The 19,847-nt window shown below is 46.1% G+C and overlaps 1 protein-coding gene across 2 annotated transcripts in view; it reads left to right on the forward strand.

The window, feature by feature from the left end:
- Positions 1-19,847, forward strand: part of LOC126284329 (ankyrin repeat domain-containing protein 6-like) — a 147,054-nt gene that overhangs the window by 124,918 nt on the left and 2,289 nt on the right. For both annotated transcript variants that reach the window (XM_049983176.1, XM_049983175.1), the window contains exon 3: positions 2,730-2,855. In XM_049983176.1, the coding sequence (XP_049839133.1) occupies positions 2,730-2,855 (126 nt within the window). The remainder of the gene's footprint in view (positions 1-2,729; positions 2,856-19,847) is intronic.

Consider the following 19,847-nt stretch of genomic DNA (forward strand, 5'->3'; position numbering starts at 1 on the left):
AGACAACCATTCAGAGCTCCACATTGGATTTTCAATTACCTGCTTGTCATTTAGGAGAATGTGAATTCTGCCCTGGCTCAGAAACATTTAAGACATATTTACAAGATTTGTTGAATACTAATGATATTGATAATGTATCTTACCAGCAATGAGTTTCCGTTGATGACACCTTTAGAAATAATCATAAAATCTGACAACTTTATTCATTGGTTTTTGGATAAATTAAAATCGCTTACACTACATTCATTTGCAGCTAGTAAACAATGAACCTTCCAAAAGAAACTGGGAAATTAACTTAAAAAAAAGGCGAGGTGTTAGTGATCTGTGACTTCTCTGAGAATTACTCCTTTGTCATCCAGGACGAAGTACAAGGCTATCACTGGACAAACATGCAAGCAACGATTCATCCCATTGTTGCTTATTGCAAGGATGGGAACAAACTCGAGCACCCAAATCTTGCAATGATAACCGAATGCATAACACATGACACTGTTGCTGTGCATTTGTTCCAATCATACTTGGACTTCCTGACAGTTAAATTCAGTAGAAAACCAAGAAAAATATATTAGTTATCTGATTGAGCAGCAGCTCACTATAAAAATAGGCCATTATGAAGATGATTTCCAAACTGAAGCTGAATGGCATTTTTCAGCCATCTTGCATGCGAAGGGAGCTAGTGATGGTGTTGATGGAACAGTTAAACGACTTGCAGCGCGAGCAACTCTGCAATGGCCATACAGTGATCAAATAATGACACCAAAACAACCTTATGTTTGCCAAGGATAACATACAAGGAATGAACTTAAAGTATGCTACCAAAGATCACAAAAATGAAGATACGAAACTTATGGAGAGATTTGAGAAATGTTACAAAATTGTAGGGACACAAAAACTTCACACTTTAATTTCTTTTAGCAAGGACAAAATAACTAAAGTGTATGATAGTAAAATTGAAATAGTGACATTTTCTGACAGTGATACAATACTGTCCCAAGACATAAAAGGATCTGTTGCTTGTGACTATAATGGACACTGGCCGTTAATCTGTGTACGTAAAAAAAATCAGGAGAAGGATGAAATCACAGTTCTTTCATCCACATGGACTGTCACAATCTTTCGCATTTCTGAGTCGTTCATTCCATAAGCAGTAGGGATGCAGTGTCAATCGTGAACCCTCAAACTGCTGTAGGACGAACATAGAAGTTATCCAGTGCAGAAATGTTGATGTGCAACAAACTGATCGGTTAGAAATATGAAGTGCACAAATAGGACGCCTATTTGTAAATAATAGTAATTACTAACGGAAGTTAGGTCTGATTTCAAGTATTCATCTTTCTGTGTTTCTTATTTTTTAAGTTTTCATTTTGTATCTATTAATTACAGAAGCATAAAACATGGTTCTTTTTCAATTATAAGTTATTTTTAATTTCCACATTTTACAACATACAGCTGGTGAGAAGTCGGCCTAATATCTAAAGTAAATTAGTTTTTAAGAATTTTTAAACCACCACCCTTAATGTAAAATTGCTTTTGATAGTGAACCCATGCTCATCCCAAGTTGAAACTTTTAGAAAATGTAGATGTAAAATGCATATTTCACATATTTTTTTGACAATTTTAAAAATAGTTTTTCAAAATACGGTTAATTCAACGTTTTTAACAAATTGTGTGTATATATTAAACTAATGATGTTTGGTATCGTATAAAAGTTCTTTAAAAGAGCTTTCCAATAAGTAAATTTTATTGTTCTAGCTTAATTAGAACACGAGCTGTAAAGAAAAAAACTGTTCTGTGAGTAAAAAATTTGTCGTCTTTGAATTTTTGAAGGTCCATTACTCCGTAACTTTTAGTCAGAAAAATGCGAAAAAATAAATGTCATGATTTATGAGTAATATATGCATACTTCATTTCAAAAAAAATCTAAGAGGGTCAGGTTGTAGCACTTGGTGGCAACCGAAATCAAACTTTTGCGATGATTTGGTGAGTCACCACAGTCAACCCCACAGCAAATTTAAACTATATTACCATACAGGTCGCTTTTACCATTCACATAGCTTATTTGTCAGATACGTCAGTGTCTAGACATCACATTTGTCTTGTAAAACACATCTGCAACGATGTTGTAACGAGTGACATTAATATCAATCGTTACAAAACAAAACATAATCAAATACATCGATTCTTGAGTGAAAAAGCAGGCGCACTTGATATTTGTTGATTACACGAATGGGAAACAATGGTTTGGTAAATTCTGTGCACTTTATTTACCTCAATTGCCTTCACCACTCTGTTCGGAGGATGCTTGTCGCCTCACTATCATGTGGGCCCCCTACAGCCTGGTCTGTAACACATGAGCTACCAGAAACATTTGATTAAGACAATAAGTACATTCAAGGGTTATTGCTGTTGCAATTTCCGTGTGATTTTTGTTGTGTATTCTATTTTCATATTACTCTAGCAAAACCGAAGTCTTCCTATCTACGTTTCATTTGTACTTTCTTTTGTTGTTTGTTAAGGTAAACTACCGGTCTGAAGAACTCTGCCTCGATCTGATCAATTTACACACTGCTTCTCCCGAGTTACTCACCTTAGCAGACCCACTATTGTCATTGGCAGTGTGTGTTCTGTTGTTTGTGTGAAGACGAACCCCCAGCAGCGATGCATGTAGCTAGCTGCCGTCTGGCCCCCAAGAGGATAGTTCACCACACCCTGCCTGTCTGTCCTTGCAGCACGCCGGTCTCTGCAGATGGCAGCAGTCCGCAGGGCGACCGCGGCCGCACCCCTGCCACTGATGTGCCGCACACGGCTGCCTGCACCGCTCCTCCGCCAGATGACTCTGCCGTCTCTCGCCTGCGGTGAGTTGCGCCACTACACAGTGCAACTTGTTGGGGCATCAGCCAAGGGTTGGCTGCAAGGAAATCGAATGGAGCTGTAGTGCATATCTGGTAATATACATGGAGTTTTTTTGTCATCAGTCTACTGAGTGGTTTGATGCGGCCTGCCACGAGTTCCTTTCCTGTGCTAACCTCTCAATCTCAGAGTAGCACTTGCATCCAATGTCCTCAGTTACTTGCTTGACGTATTCCAATCTCTGTCTTCCTCTACAGTTTTTGCCCTCACAGCTCCCTCTAGTACCATGGAAGTCATTCCCTCATGTCTTAGCAGATGTCCTATAATCCTGTCCGTTCTCCTTATCAGTGTTTTTCACATTTTCGCTCTCTTCGCTCTCTTCGCTCTCTTCGCTCTCTTCGCTCTCTTCGCTCTCTTCGCTCTCTTCGCTCTCTTCGCTCTCTTCGCTCTCTTCGCTCTCTTCGCTCTCTTCGCTCTCTTCGCTCTCTTCGCTCTCTTCGCTCTCTTCGCTCTCTTCGCTCTCTTCGCTCTCTTCGCTCTCTTCGCTCTCTTCGCTCTCTTCGCTCTCTTCGCTCTCTTCGCTCTCTTCGCTCTCTTCGCTCTCTTCGCTCTCTTCGCTCTCTTCGCTCTCTTCGCTCTCTTCGCTCTCTTCGCTCTCTTCGCTCTCTTCGCTCTCTTCGCTCTCTTCGCTCTCTTCGCTCTCTTCGCTCTCTTCGCTCTCTTCGCTCTCTTCGCTCTCTTCGCTCTCTTCGCTCTCTTCGCTCTCTTCGCTCTCTTCGCTCTCTTCGCTCTCTTCGCTCTCTTCGCTCTCTTCGCTCTCTTCGCTCTCTTCGCTCTCTTCGCTCTCTTCGCTCTCTTCGCTCTCTTTGCTCTCTTCGCTCTCTTCGCTCTCTTCGCTCTGATTCTGCATAGAACCTCCTCATTCCTTACCTTATCAGTCCACCTAAATTTCAACATTCGTCTATAGCACAACATCTCAGATGCTTCGATTCTCTTCTCCCCCCTGTGGGTTCGGGGGTAAGAATAGGCCCACGGTATTCCTGCCTGTCGTAAGAGGCGACTAAAAGGAGTCTCAAACGTTTCGGCCTTATGTGATGGTCCCCTACCGGGTTTGACCTCCATCTTCTAAATTCTTCCGAAGAGCGAGCTGATTGGGGAAGGGCGCCTTACAAGGTGCAATGTGTCCATCGCTCATTACCATCTCTAGCTTGGTTGGTCGTCGTCGCATAGCTGTCCCGCCCACTCACCATCTCTAGGGCGTGGCTTTGTTCTTGGGTGCGGTTTTTTGCAGTCTGCTCTGCTGTGTCGCTTTATGCGCCAATGACGATCATGGACTACATTTCACCTGAAATCCAGCACGGTAGCCAGTCCGTTGTGGTGGGGCCGCCATGTACCCTGTCAGTTGTAGCCCCCTGACAACACAGGGATCGCTCTACTGATGCCTGCGCCGTTAACTCCCCGCGTATGCCAAGGAGTAGATGCCTGTCTCCTTGGGGCATCGGGACTCCCGGCAATGGCCATCCCACCAGGTGGTCGTTGCTGAGGCTGGGTGGCGCCCGTGGGGAGGGCCCTTGGTCGGAGTAGGTGGCATCAGGGCGGATGACCCGCGATGAAGCGTGGTACATCATCTCTTGCTGGCGGCCAGCCGCCAGCAGTCTCTAAGCGTTCTCGGCCTCAATATAACGCTCAGGCATATGATCCACAATCGTTCCCCTCCCTGGCCACACCATGGGAGGAACGAAAGGCTACGGTTGGCAGCGAACCTTATTCACCTCGCTATTTAGTCTGTACACGAGTCGATGGGGAATCGTTTATGGCGACCAAGCCTCAGTTTTTTGTCGAGCACTTGGAGGACAAGTTTGGGGAGGTGGAGGGCTTGTCCAAAATGCGCTCTGGGGCAGTATTGATCAAAACGGCATCCTCTGCACAGTCACGGCGGTTACTCGCTTGTGACAAGTTGGGGGATGTTTCCGTCACGATCACACCCCATAAGAGTCTCAACATGGTCCAGGGCATTATATTCCATAGGGACCTACTCTTGCAGTCAGACGACGAGCTACGCGCCAATTTAGAACGGCGGGGTGTTCACTTCGTCCGGCGCGTCCATCGGGGTCCGAGGGATAATCAGGTAGCCACCGGTGCCTTCATCTTGGCCTTCGAGGGTGACGTCCTACCCGAAAAGGTCAAGGTGATGGTCTACCGATGTGATGTGAAGCCCTATATCCCTCCCCCGATGAGGTGTTTCAAATGCTGGAAGTTCGGCCACATGTCATCTCGGTGTACTTCCAGCATGACATGCAGAGATTGTGGACGCCCTTCACATCCTAATACTGCATGTGCGCCGCCTCCCATCTGTGTGAACTGCGGCGAACACCATTCCCCTTGCTCGCCAGACTGCAAGGTTCTACTGAAAGAACGAAGGATCATGGAATATAAGACCCTGGACCGCATGACCTATACTGAGGCTAAGCGGAAATACGAGAGGCTACATCCTATGGCTCTGACCAGCTCCTATGCCACCGCTGCCAAAACAGTAGTTTTGTCATCTGCTGCACCGATTCCACTGAACACTCTGAGCCGGAATACTACACCTGCCCCCTTGATGGTGGGGGGCACTTCCCCATCTGTTGCTCCTGCACCACCTACCTCAGGAGCAACGACCCCCCAACCATCGGGGACACAAGTCCCCAACTCTAAGCCGGAGAAGCGTCCGACTTCTTCGGCGACTCTCTCTCGCAAGGGATCCCTCGGGTCCCTCCCTTCCCAGGTTTCCACCTCTGGGAAGGGTGACGTCAGCCAATGGCTGAAAAGCAGGCCAGCGGCTGGTCGCAGGGCTTCCCGCTCCTCCTCCGTCCCGGAGACTGACTCGGTGGAGCCCTCCCAGTCAGTAAAGCCCAAGGAGCAGAGAGAGAAGACGAAGAAGAAGAAGGCCTCTAAGGCCAAGGAACGCGCGGTGGCATCCGCCCCACCGCTCCATACAGGCTCTGCGTCTGAGGATGAGGTGGAGATCATGGCGTCCGCTGAGGACCTGGATCTCGCCATACCCTCAGACGCCAAGGACGCCGATTGTACTGGTCCTCGATCGGTGACAGCAGATGACCCAGTGACGTGATCTGCCTCCTCGGTCCCTTCACGCCTATTTCGCCCATGGACAATGTGATTCTCCAGTGGAACTGCAGCGGTTTTTTCCACCACCTTGCTGAGCTCCGCCAACTCGTCAGCAGTCACCCTTTCTTCTGCATTGCCCTCCAGGAAACGTGGTTTCCGGCAATGCGGACCCCTGCCCTACGAGGGTATCGGGGTTATTATAAGAACCGGGCAGCTTATGAGAGGGTGTCTGGTGGAGTCTGCGTCTACGTCCTTAACTCTATCTACAGCGAGTGTGTGCCTCTTCATACACCCTTAGAGGCTGTCGCTGTAAGGATGTGGACGCCTCAGCCTATTACTGTCTGCAGTTTGTACCTTCCGCCGGATGGTGATGTCTCTCGTCATGTGTTGGCTGCATTGATAGGTCAACTGCCGCCTCCCTTTGTGTTGCTGGGCGACTTTAACGCCCATAACCCCTTGTGGGGTAGCGCCGCGATTACTGGCCGGGGCAGAGATGTCGAGACTCTTCTGTCACAGCTTGACCTCTGCCTTTTAAACACGGGAGAGGCGACCCACTTTAGTGCGGTCCATGGCTCGTTTTCGGCCATTGACCTTTCTATTTGCAGCCCCGGACTTTCACCATCCATCCACTGGAGGGTCCATGACGACTTATGTGGTAGTGACCATTTCCCCATCTTTCAGTCACTGCCACAGCGTCACTCTTCTGAACGCCCCTCCAGATGGGCTCTGAATAAGGCTGATTGGGACTTATTTACATCTGTCGCAGTGATCGCACCTCCTTCCACTGATCCGATTGATGCGGTGGTTCAGTCGGTCACCACCAGCATCGTTTCTGCGGCGGCATCTGCGATTCCCTGTCCATCCGGGGCACCTCGGCGGAGGACTGTGCCGTGGTGGTCGCCCGAGATCGCAGAGGCGATTCGAGATCGCCGGCGGGCTCTTCAGCGCCATAAGCGGCACCCGTCGTTGGAGACCCTCATTGCTTTTAAACAGTTCCGCGCCCGAGCCCGACGCCTTATTCGCCAACGGAATCAGGAGTGCTGGGAACGTTATGTTTCCACCATTGGCGTCCGTACCTCTGCATCGCAGGTTTGGGCCAAGATTCGGCGACTCCAAGGCTATCGGCCACCTGTCTCTGTCCCTGGGCTTTCGCTGAATGGAGCAGTGTGCACCGACTCCGACACGATTGCGGACCGGTTGGCAGAGCATTTTGCTCAGTGTTCCGCGTCAACGAACTACCCGTTGGCCTTCCGCTCCCGGAAAGAGCGGTTGGAAAGTCGGAGGCTTTCCTTTCACACGCGCCGCGCGGAGTCGTACAATGCTCCTTTCAGCGAATGGGAATTCCAGAGCGCACTTTCTGCTTGCCCTGATACGGCTCCTGGACCAGACCGCATTCACAGCCAGATGCTGAAACACCTCTCAGTGACTTGCCAGCGACGCCTCCTAGATCTTTTCAATCGCGTCTGGGTCGAGGGTGTTTTCCCGTCTCAATGGCGGGAAAGCATAGTCCTCCCCGTATTGAAACCTGGCAAGAACCCGCTGGAGGTGGACAGCTATCGCCCCATAAGCCTCACCAACGTTCCTTGCAAGTTGCTGGAACGTATGGTGAGCCGGAGGTTGAGTTGGCTCCTCGAGTCTCGGGGCCTTCTGGCTCCGTCTCAGGGTGGGTTCCGTAAAGGCCGCTCTGCCGTCGATAATCTGGTCTCCCTGGAGTCTGCCATCCGTACAGTCTTTGCGCGCCGCCAACATCTGGTTGCCGTCTTCTTCGACATGCGGAAGGCATACGATACGACTTGGCGCCATCACATCCTGGCCACACTTCATGGGTGGGGCCTTAGGGGCCCGCTCCCGATTTTTATTCAGAATTTTCTTTCGTATCGTTCCTTCCGCGTGCAAGTAGCTGCGTCGCATAGTTCCTCCCGGGTCCAGGAGAACGGGGTCCCACAGGGGTCTGTCCTCAGTGTGTCCCTGTTTTTAATTGCCATCAATGGGCTTGTTGAGGCGGTGGGGTCGTCCGTCGCGGCTTCTTTATATGCGGACGACTTCTGCCTATATTACAGCTCCAGTGGCATCGCCGCTGCTGAGCGGCAGCTGCAAGGTGCCATCCGCAAGGCGCAGTCATGGGCTGTAGCGCACGGCTTCCAGTTTTCGGCCGCGAAGACCTGCGTTATGCATTTCTGCCGGCGTCGCACGGTTCACCCTGAGCCGCGCCTTTACCTTGACGGTGAACCTCTTGCTGTGGTCGCGACGCATCGGTTCTTGGGACTGGTGTTCGATACCCGGTTGACTTGGCTGCCCCATATTAGGCAGCTGAAGCAAACATGCTGGCGGCACTTAAACGCTCTCCGTTGCTTAAGCCACACCAGGTGGGGTGCCGACCGGTCCACCCTCCTCCACCTATATCAAGCGCTGATCCAGTCCCGCCTTGATTATGGGTGTGTGGCGTACGGTTCTGCCTCGCCTTCGGCGTTGCGATTGCTGGATCCCATACACCACTGCGGGATCCGCCTCGCCACGGGAGCGTTCCGGACAAGCCCCGTCGACAGCATACTTGTGGAGGCTGGTGTCCCTCCATTGCGGTTCCGGCGTGACCGCCTTCTGGCCGCCTATGCCGCGCACGTTTATAGCATGCCAGGGCATCCAAACTACCGTCTCCTGTTCCCGCGCTCGATCGTCCATGTTCCAGACAGGCGGCCCCGGTCAGGGTGTCCCATTGCGGTTCGCCTCCGGGACCTTCTCCGTGGCCTTGACTTTTTTCCTCTGCCGCCTGTTTTCTGGGCCAATCTCCGTCTGCCCCCGTGGAGTGTGCCCCGACCGTGCCTTCGGCTCGACTTGGCACAGGGTCCGAAGGTCTCAGTGCCTCCGGAGGCCCTCCGCCGCCGCTTTCTTTCCATCCTGGCCGAGTTTCCGAACGCGGCGGTGGCCTACACCGACGGTTCGGTAGTCTCTGGTCACACTGGTTACGCTCTCACTCTACGGGATTATTGTGAGCAACGGTCATTGGCAGCTGGCTCCAGTGTATACACTGCCGAGTTGGTTGCCATCTATCGTGCCCTAGAGTTTCTCCGCTCCCGCTCAGGTGAGTCCTTTGTCATCTGTAGTGACTCCCTGAGCGGTTTACGAGCTCTTGACCAGTGTTTCCCTCGTTCCCGTCTGGTGATGGCCATCCAGGAGTCCCTCCATACTCTCGTCCGTTGCGGCCGCTCTGTCACCTTTGTTTGGTCCCCGGGTCACGTCGGCATCCCGGGTAATGAGCGGGTTGACGAACTGGCAAAACAGGCGGTCAGTTCCCCGGCCATGGAGATCGGTCTTTTAGAGAGTGACGTCCGATCCGTATTGCGGCAGAAGGTCCTTGCTGCTTGGCGTGATGAGTGGCGCACCCTGCCCTCTCCCAACAAACTTCGGGCAGTCAAGGAGACAACCAGTGTGTGGCGCTCCTCCATGCGGGGGTCTCGCAAGGACGCTGTCGTCCTCTGCCGGCTCCGCATAGGACATACCCGGCTCACGCACGCGTATCTCTTGTGCCGTGACGACCCGCCTCTCTGTCGCTGCGGATTGGCCCTGACCGTGGTACACGTCTTACTCGACTGCCCACTTTTAACTGCCCTCAGGCAGACGTTCGCGCTGCCTGATACACTCCCTGCTCTTTTAACCGATGACTCTACTATGGCTGACTTAGTTCTCCGTTTTATTCGAGCAGGGGGTTTTTATCATTCAATATGAGAGTCCCCTTTTATTTTATTTTAGTGTCGACTGTGGCTTTTGGCCTGGGGTTTTAGTTTGTGGTGTTTTAATGTGTCCCTTGGTTGTTGGCCTTTCCAGTTTTATTTTCATGGTCGGCCAATGACCGTCGCACTCAGTGTGTCTTTTAATCTCTTTTCTCTGGTCTTCGTCTATGTCTTTCTTGTACTGTGTCGTCCCTTGTCGTCTCCGTTATGTGTTTATTGCTTGTTGGACTTTTCTTCGTGTATTATTATGGTCGTGGAACAAGGGACCGATGACCTAAGTAGTCTGGTCCCTTTAACCCCCACAAACCAACCAACCGATTCTCTTCTGTTCCAGTTTTCCCACAATCCATGTTTCACTGCCATACAATGCTGTACTTCAGACGTACATGCTCAGAAATTTCTTCCTCAAATTAAGGCCGGTATTCGATATTAGTAGACTTCTTTTGGCCAGAAATGCCTTTTTTGCCATAGCGAGTCTGCTTTTGATGTCCTACTTGCTCTGTCCGTCATTGGTTATTTTACTGCCTAGGTAGCAGAATTCCTTCATTGACTTAGTGACCATCAATCCTGATGTTAAGTTTCTCGCTGTTCTCATTTCTACTACTTTTCATTACCTTCGTCTTTCTCTGATTTACTCTCAAACCATACTGTGTACTCATTAGACTGTTCATTCCGTTCAGCAGATCATTTAATTCTTCACTTTCACTCAGGATAGCAATGTCATCAGCGAATCGTATCATTGATATCCTTTCACCTTGTATTTTAATTCCACTCCTGAACCTTTCTTTTATTTCCATCATTGCTTCGTCGATGTACAGATTGAAGAGTAGGGGCGAAAGGCTACAGCCTTGTCTTACACCCTTCTTAATACGAGCACTTCGTTCTTGATCGTCCACTCTTATTATTCCCTGTACATATTGTATATGACCCGTCTCTCCCTATAGCTTACCCCCTAGTTTTTTCAGAATCTCGAACAGCTTGCACCATTTTATATTGTCGAACGCTTTTTCCAGGTCGACAAATCCTATGAATGTCTTGATTTTTCTTTAGCCTTGCTTCCATTATTAGCCGTAACGTCAGAATTTCCTCTCTCGTCCCTTTACTTTTCCTAAAGCCAAACTGATCGTCACCTAGCGCATTCTCAATTTTCTTTTCCATTCTTCTGTACATTATTCTTGTAAGCAGCTTCGATGCATGAGCTGTTAAGCTGATTGTGTGATGATTTTCACACTTGTCAGCTCTTGCCGTCTTCGGAATTGTGTGGATGATGCTTTTCCGAAAGTCAGATGGTATGTCGCCAGACTCATATATTCTACACACCAACGTGAATAGTCGTTTTGTTGCCACTTCCCCTAATGATTTTAGAAATTCTGATGGAATGTTATCTATTCCTTCTGCCTTATTTGACCGTAAGTCCTCTAAAGCTCTTTTAATTTCCGATTCTAATACTGGATCCCCTATCTCTTCTAAATCGACTCCTGTTTCTTCTTCTATCACATCAGACAAATTTTCACCTTCATAGAGGCTTTCAATGTATTCTTTCCACCTATCTGCTCTCTCCTCTGCATTTAACAGTGGAATTCCCGTTGCACTCTTACTGTTACCACCGTTGCTTTTAATGTCACCAAAGGTTGTTTTGAATTTCCTGTATGCTGAATCTGTCCTTCTATCCTATATTTTTCGATGTCTTCACATTTCTCCTGCAGCCATTTCATCTTAGCTTCCCTGCACTTCCTATTTATTTCATTCCTCAGTAACTTGTATTTCTGTATTCCTGATTTCCATGTTTGTACTTCCTCCTTTCATCAATCAACTGAAGAATTTCTTCTGTTACCCATTGTTTCTTCGCAGCTATCTTCTTTGTAGCTATGTTTTCCTTCCCAACTTCAGTGATGGACCTTTTTAGAGATGTCCATTCCTCTTCAATTGTTGCCTACTGCGCTATTCCTTATTGCAGTATCTATAGAGTTAGAGAACTTCAAACGTATCTCGTCATTCCTTAGAACGTCCGTATCCCACTTCTTTGCGTATTGATTCTTCCTGACTAATGTCTTGAATTCAGCCTGCTCTTCATCACTACTATATTGTGATCTGAGTCTATATCTGCTCCTGGGTGCACCTTACAATCCAGTATCTGATTTCGGAATCTCTGTCTGACCATGATGTAATCTAATTGAAAACTTCCCGTATCTCCCGGCCTTTTCCAAGTATACCTTATAACACTACCATCTGCTACCACTGCACCATATCCCTCGATTCATCAGCATAGCCACTGTCTTAGACAACATCGCCTACATTGTCTTGCTTTGTACGAGCGACGCTCATAGCGTCTATCTGTTCATTTACCTCCGCGTCATAATGTACGTAATTTAACTCGGGCGTATTGCCATCTGTTGGTGTGCTGCCTGAACTGCTCTTGATTTCATCCTGTTCTCGCGTGTCTAGATTTATTTCTAGTTTCCTGTCCATTTTAGCTTTAAGTACTGATACCTTTTATTTTCAATGAAACTGAACTTTCAGTATCCGTTCTGTCAAATAAGGGACAGGTTGGTGCCGCTGGACGTTTTATGTTCACTCTGTTTGTAAAATGCTAACTACTTACATTTTTTTTTCGTCTGTATGTGCAAACTGAACAACGTCTTGCCACGCGGCGCCACGTATAACACTACCGTCGGCTACTGCTGCACCATAACCTGAAAGCTGGAAGCAGGTTGTGAAATAAAACTATTTTATTAAACCATTTATGGTACAACGCAACAGAGCAGTGTTACCCTCTGGGGGGAATGTTGATATGTTGACCGTGTTGTACCTAAAGGAGGTGGCTTATCGGAAGTGAAAGTCAGAATTACGGAAATAATTGAATAGTAACAAACAAAATTTTGCCTATATGCACCGTTTAACGGGTAAAGAAAACGGTCGCCAGCCTAACTAGGAAAGAGAACGATTAACAATCTCGTTCAAGAAAATAGTTATTAGTAACATTAATGGATAAACACAACCTATACTTTGTCACACGCGAGTGCAGTGAACTCTTGACACATACGTATGTTTTAAGATTGAAGCTAACAACTGGAGCAGCACAAACTATTTGCAAAATTATAACAGATACCGAAACACCATTACTTTCAGGGCTTACACAAACTGGATGGTCTTTATAACGTTATTATTACTATTCACTGCAGAATCATTAGTTGGATATAGGTTAAGTCTCTCTCAGTTAAATACTTTACTATTTAAAATGAAAGTTAATTGGAATCCACTAACAGGTTGCTTCTCACTATCATGTCAATAAAGAAATTATGGTTTTCATAATTAATGGTCTTTCCGTTACTTGTTACCGAGCATTAACACAATAGACAAACTGTTGATCCTGGTATACTACTCTTATGCACTTCCATTACATAAGAGAGAGAAACACTTAGCCACCATGAGTATATAACGTTTCATACTGCAGTTTTCCACGCTCACTACATTAAGAGACAAAATTAACATACATGTAAGATACTAACTCACCTTCTGTGATATACAACAGGCAGTAATGACATCATTTACGAAGCAAAACTTTATAAGCCTCAGTCTTAAGAACTTTCAATTTGAAGTTGGCAACAATACATTAATAAGCAGTTTTACTAGGAAAATTTTCGGCAAGTATCATTAACTGTAACTCACTCCCTTGCCACATTAACCCGCACTTTAACTATGTTCAAGAGGCATTAATTAGAAAAACACTAGGCTTTAATGTTCTTCCAGTAAGGACACTCGGAAATCACTTTAGTTGAAACGGAGAGGAACCTGAGAGGTGTTATGATAAGGAGAAAAATCAAGGCAGGTATATAAATTCAGTTGTAAAATACCTTATATTTGAGCACACTAAGACATCCATTAAACTGATCCTTTACTGTACATTGCTATAGTGCTCCATTACAGTGATTGCGCAATGTGGTGGCGATTGCATGTCGGTAGGTGGAATTACAGGTAGAATTGCTGGACTCAGTCATTTCTTGGTGGCGATAATAGATACAAATTCCAGAATAGTTCCAGCTATTTATCCATCCATCCATCCATCCATCCATCCATCCGAGGCATTCGAGGCATTGGAAAGTGGCAGAAAAACCTCTCTCGGGACCAGCACAATATGCAACATTTACATGGCAGTGCACACTTTGGTGGCTCGTCCCGACTGGTGGCTCGTCCCGGCTTTTCTACATGGACCAACTACAATTTGCGCACGCTACAGTTTCGTTCCCGAGGGGAACCACTACTCCTTTTACATACAAACTAACTAAGAACCCTAAGTGAGGATCAGCAGTTCACATAACAGCAACCAAATTCATTCAATAAAACAGAATATTTGCGCATTTTGACATTTCTACAAAAATTATTCACACAAAATTCCAATTATATACAGTAAGTTTTGTTCCCTCCAAATGGAACAAAGAAATTAAATGACAGATACGCTACTTTGCATAGAATCAAATCACGACATCAAAGTTTGTACAAAGAAAGGAGTATACAATTTTATATTATCGATTCAAACACACATTTACAGAAGATCAACGATGTAACATTAAGTAAAACACGCAAAATAAATCAGTGGAGTAATAGCTATGGTGTTAAAACTTCCTCCTGTGATTCTCGAACAGGGTATTCGCTATTACTAGCTGAAACTTGTTACAGAACTCAATTAGTCTTTCTCCTCTTTCATTCCTTGTCCCAAGCCCATATTCTCCTGTAACCTTTTCTACCACTCCTTCCCCTACAGCTGCATTCCAGTCGCCCATTACTATTAGATTTTCGTCCCCCTTTACATACTGCACTACCCTTTCAGTATCCTCATACACTTTCTCTCTCTGTTCATCTTCAGCTTACGACGTCGGCATGTATACCTGAACCATTGTTGTCGGTGTTGGTCTGCTGTCGATTCTGATTAGAACAACCCGGTCACTGAACTGTTCACAGTAACAGACCCTCTGCCCTACCTTCCTATTCATAACGAATCCGACACCTGTTATACCATTTTCTGCTGCTGTTGATATTACCTGATACTCATCTGACCAGAAATCCTTGTCTTCCTTCCACTTCACTTCACTGACCCCAACTATATCTAGATTGAGCCTTTGCATTTCCCTTTTCCGATTTTCTAGTTTCCGCTACCACGTTGAAGCTTCTGACACTCCACTCCCTGACTCGTATAACATTATCCTTTCGTTGATTATTCAATCTTATTCTCATGGTAACCTCCCCTTTGGCAGTCCCCTCCCAGAGATCCGAATGGGGGACTATTCCGGGATCTTTTGCCAATGGAGAGATCATGACACTTCTTCAACTACAGGCCACATGTCCTGTGGATACACGTTACGTGTCTTCACTGCAGTGGTTTCCTTTGCCTTCTGCATCCTCATGTCGTTGATCATTGCTGATTCTCCCGCCTTTAGGGGCAATTTCCCACCTCTGGGACAAGAGTGCCCTAAACCTCTATCCGCTCCTCCTCCCTTTTTGACAAGGCCGTTGGCAGAATGACGCTGGCTTCTTTTGCCGGAAGTCTTCGGCCGCCAATGCTGATTATTTATCAAAATTTAGGCAGTGGTGGGGATCGAACCCGAAGTAGTTTTGATTATGAATCAAAGACGCTACCCCTAGACCACGGGTACCCTATTACGTACACAAGGCAGTGCATTGGTGAAGCTATTATTTGTACTCAGGTGATTCATGTGAAAAAGTTTCCGACGTGATTATGGCTGCACGAGGTGAATTAAGACTTCGAATGCGGAAGGGTCTTTGGAGCTAGACACATAGGACATTCCTTTTCGGAAATCCAGTATTCCGATATCCATAGTGTCAAGAGAATGCGAAGAATGCCAGATATCGGGCATTACCTCTCACCACAGATCACACTGTGACCGATGGCCTTTCTTAAAGTTCGAGAGCAGAGGCGTTTGCGTAGAGTTGTAAATGCTAACAAACAAGGAACGTTACCTGAAATAACTTTAGAAATGTTGGACGTACTACGAACCTATTTGTTAAGACACTGCGGCTAAATTTGACGATAACGCGCTATGACAGCAGACGACCGACGTGTGTGCCTCTGCCAGCACCACGGCATCGCCTGCAGTGCCTCCCCTGGTCTTGTGACCATATCGGTTGGACCCTAAAAAGACTGAAAATGCGCGAGCTGGTCAGATGAGTCCCGATTTCAGCTGGTAAGAGGTGATGGTAGGATTAGAGTGATGCGCAGGCCCAACGAAGCCATGTGCCCAGCTTGTCATTAAGGCACTGTACAAGATGGTGGTGGCTACTTATTGGTGTGAGCTGTATTTATATGGACTGAACTAGGTTCTCTGATCCTACTGAACCGGTCATTGGCGGGAAACAGTTATTTCCGGCTACTGTGAGACCATCTGCAGGCATTCATGGACTTCATATTCTCTGAAAACGATGGAATTTGTGTTTATGCTATTGTGCCATGTTACTGTTCTTCTAACCTATCACTTTGTGGCCCATTTTGGAGTATTTGAGCATCCTACATGAGTCCCACATACAATTTGAGACATAGATGCCAGTTCGTTCACAACATTCTATACCGGCAACACTTTTCGCTGTTACTGACGGCCGTGGAGGCATCATGGTTCAATATTTCTGCAGGAGCCTTTCAACGACCTGTTGAGACCTTGCCATGTCGAGCCGCTGCCCTATGCTGGGCAAAAGGACACGATATTGGGAGGTACCCCACATCTTTTGACACCTCAATGCAATGTTTCTACTGCATCTACCATTTTGGTACTTAGTACGTGATGGGAGATTAGCTACCACTTTCTTCAATGCCACAAACTGTTGTAGATTTTCACTCTATCTGGCACTGATTATAATTCTTATGCTGTGAAGAACATTGTCAGCTGGCACTTTATCGTATTTCGCTGCAGCGGTGTAAAGAGCTTTCCTGACTAGCTTGCCTACTTTTTCATTTATCTTTATTCTATTGTGCATCTTGAGCCATAATGTGATGGTCCTATTTCTTAGCTGCGCTGCATAGGTGTGTGTGTGTGTGTGTGTGTGTGTGTGTGTGTGTGTTCTCGCGCGTGCGCGCGCGCACGCGCGTGTCCTTAGAGAAAGTTATTTTAAGTTAGTGTATGTTAGATTAAGAAGTGTAACGCTAGGGACCTATGACCTCAATAGTTTGATCCCATAGGAAATTTTCCTATTTCTTATTTATGCAGGAAATCTCCTGCGTTGCTTCTACAATGCGATATATTGGCAATACATTGGCGGAGTAGCATTTTAACAGCAACATTACTGAACGTGAGTCTGATAGAATTGATTTCTTTCTTCGTGTACTAGTTTTGCGTGTTTAAATCCGTCTTAAATCCCTTCGAGTTCTTCAGGGAGTGTGGACGCAACTTCAGGGAACTTTAATTTGCCTCAGCGACTAGCCTTGCCATTTAGAAATGCACTTCCTGCCCCCTCTGTTTATTTCGACCCATCCTCGCAGATCAGTCATGAAGATCGTCCAGGTGCTAGTTTGCTAGCTAAAACCTTTTCACTCAGTGTATCTTGGCTGAAACGAATGTACGTCTTGATATTGAGCTTCAGTAAGGTGTGAGCGTACGGCGTGCTGAAGCATCCTATATTTTGCGAAGTGGCCACGTATTTGCGGAAGGAGGGAGCATCGAAGTAACATTCTTCTGACAATAGTAGTTCCTTCTTTATTCAATACATGCCTACATAGCACATTCATCTGTTATCGAATTTTCAGTTAAGATGTGAAATCGTTCCAGGAGGAATCTGACGATGAAGAATTTGACAGTGACGAAATATTAGACCTGCGCCGGAAGTACATTTACTTCCATTAGCCATGAGTTAGTAGGAGTCGATTTAGATGCCCTGATACCTTCACGGTAACACACAGTTTTGTAATCTATTCTGAACTGTAACAGATGCATCCATGATCCCAGTAAGGTATTATTTGTGCACTATATATGCTAATGATGGTTCTTGAATGTACTTCTCAACGAGCTCCTGTCACCGCGCGAGGTATTTTCCTGCCACCTTCGGGACCAGGAATATAGTCCTAGTCTTAAAAGTCGTTTCGTTAAATCTACGTCTTTTATATACGCACACAGCCAATCATTGTACACCATAACAGTGTTATGCATCTGCTGCCGACACACAGGAAAACTATTGATATAAGTATAAATATATAAACCATCTGCATCCTGCAGTGAAGTGCTGAATGTTAGTATGATGTAAAAAGACTAAACAGTAATATTGAGTCTTCCTATAATCTTTAGCTCTCTCTCCTTGGTTCTACTGTTTCATAGTGTCTTGTATAATCTGGGTTCTATCGTAAAACAATCGCTGTAGCTTGTGAATGAATGACTGCGGGATGTGGTGATTGTTCAACCCATTTATCAATAGCGGCATAATAGAACTATAATCGGTTGTCGTATCTGTGTACACTGCTAGCAAATACTGATTGTCACGCAACGCCACTGGGATATCAGTGGTAATGATACCAGTGTTTCAGTTAGGCCATTACACTTTGTAAAAAACACTCATTCAGCCTATACGTGAGTATTGCTCATCAGTGTGGGATCCGTACCAGGTCGGGTTGACGGAGGAGATAGAAGAGGTCCAAATAAGAGCAGTGTGTTTCATCAGAGTTTTTTGGGAAGCATGATAACGTTACGGAGATGCTTAGCAAACTCAAGTGGCAGACTTGCTGTCCAGGTTTCGAGAGGTTGCGTTTCTGGATGAGGTATCGAATATATTACTTCCCCCTACTTATACCTCCCAAGGAAGTCATGAATGTAAAACCAGAGAGATTCGAGCATGCACGGAGGCTTTCCAGCAGTCGTTTTTCGCGCGAATCATACACAACTGGAACAGGAAAGGGAGGTAATGACAGTGGCACGTGAAGTGCCCTCCGCCACACGCCGTTGGGTGGCTTGCGGAGTATAAATGTAGATGTAGAAAACTGGTTTGTCCAAGGACACTGCTTTTCGATTCTTAATCTACCTTTCTGCCCTATCATTTTGCTATCGTGTATTAACGACACCTAGGAATAGATGAAGTAAGTCTATGATGGAGAGCGCAGAGGTATTTTTATGTATTTGTAGGATCCGAGTAGTCTTCATTTGTGGGACGCAGATTTGGTTGGTATGTGCAATAAACGAATTCATCCCTTCTTCAACGTGGGTTGTAGGAATCACACTCATCTCTCTCGTCATATTCCTTCTGCACACTACTGCTCGAGGCTTTTTCTATAGGGAGACATTCCCATTTAAATGATATTCGGTATGACGCTTTACCATCATTACACTTCTTCCTCCTCTGATCCGCTTGGGGTCAAGGTGCATAAAATCTTTTTGAAAAGATTTTAGATGTTGCCTGTAGTTATCCCACTGCTGTATTAATACATCTTACTCTCTAGATTCCAAATGATAGTCATGGAGCCTTGAGTAAGTGAGCTATTACATAAATGTGGGCAGGTTCCCTTTCTTATTTTTATATAGATGGTGCACTCTCTCTTTGATGTGATTAAAGTATAGAAAACTCTGCTCCGTGGCTTATCGTTTGTAGGTTTCTATAGATTCTTTCCCCCTCGTTAGCGGTCGTCTCATGTTCTTTGTCCCAACAGACTGCGAGAGGCCCAGCAGGGCGTGTTTTCTAGGGCTGAGTCTCCCGCTATTATGTACTAGGACGGCATAATCCACATTCAGACCCTCTCTTTAAAGTCTTTCATCTTCTCCGTCAACATTTCCCCATATTCTGTCCACTCCGCTTATCTTATATTGCATTTGTGAGCTATACTATCTCACTTGCAAAGGTAATAGTAAGAATTTGTTGTTCAGTTGCTTTAGACTACAAAGAATATGCTACATTTTATTCATGGTGACATAGAACGCAGGTAGGTGGTAAGTTCCTATGGGGCCTATATGCTTGAGGTCTTCGGCTCTAGGTTGAAACACTACTTAATCTAACAAACGAACTTACGCCAACGACTACACACAAACCCGTGTCTGACGGGGACTCGAAACTCGGACCGCATGGAACGCAATTCAGAGTGTCATCATGTAGGTATTGTGAATTAAAATCATTGTAATGAGGCTGTCACACACGAAGGACATGAGGTGTTCCTCAGTAAATACATGAGCAGTGTCAGGA

Source organism: Schistocerca gregaria, chromosome 8 (assembly GCF_023897955.1).
Source record: "Schistocerca gregaria isolate iqSchGreg1 chromosome 8, iqSchGreg1.2, whole genome shotgun sequence".
NCBI classification, from domain to species: domain Eukaryota; kingdom Metazoa; phylum Arthropoda; class Insecta; order Orthoptera; family Acrididae; genus Schistocerca; species Schistocerca gregaria.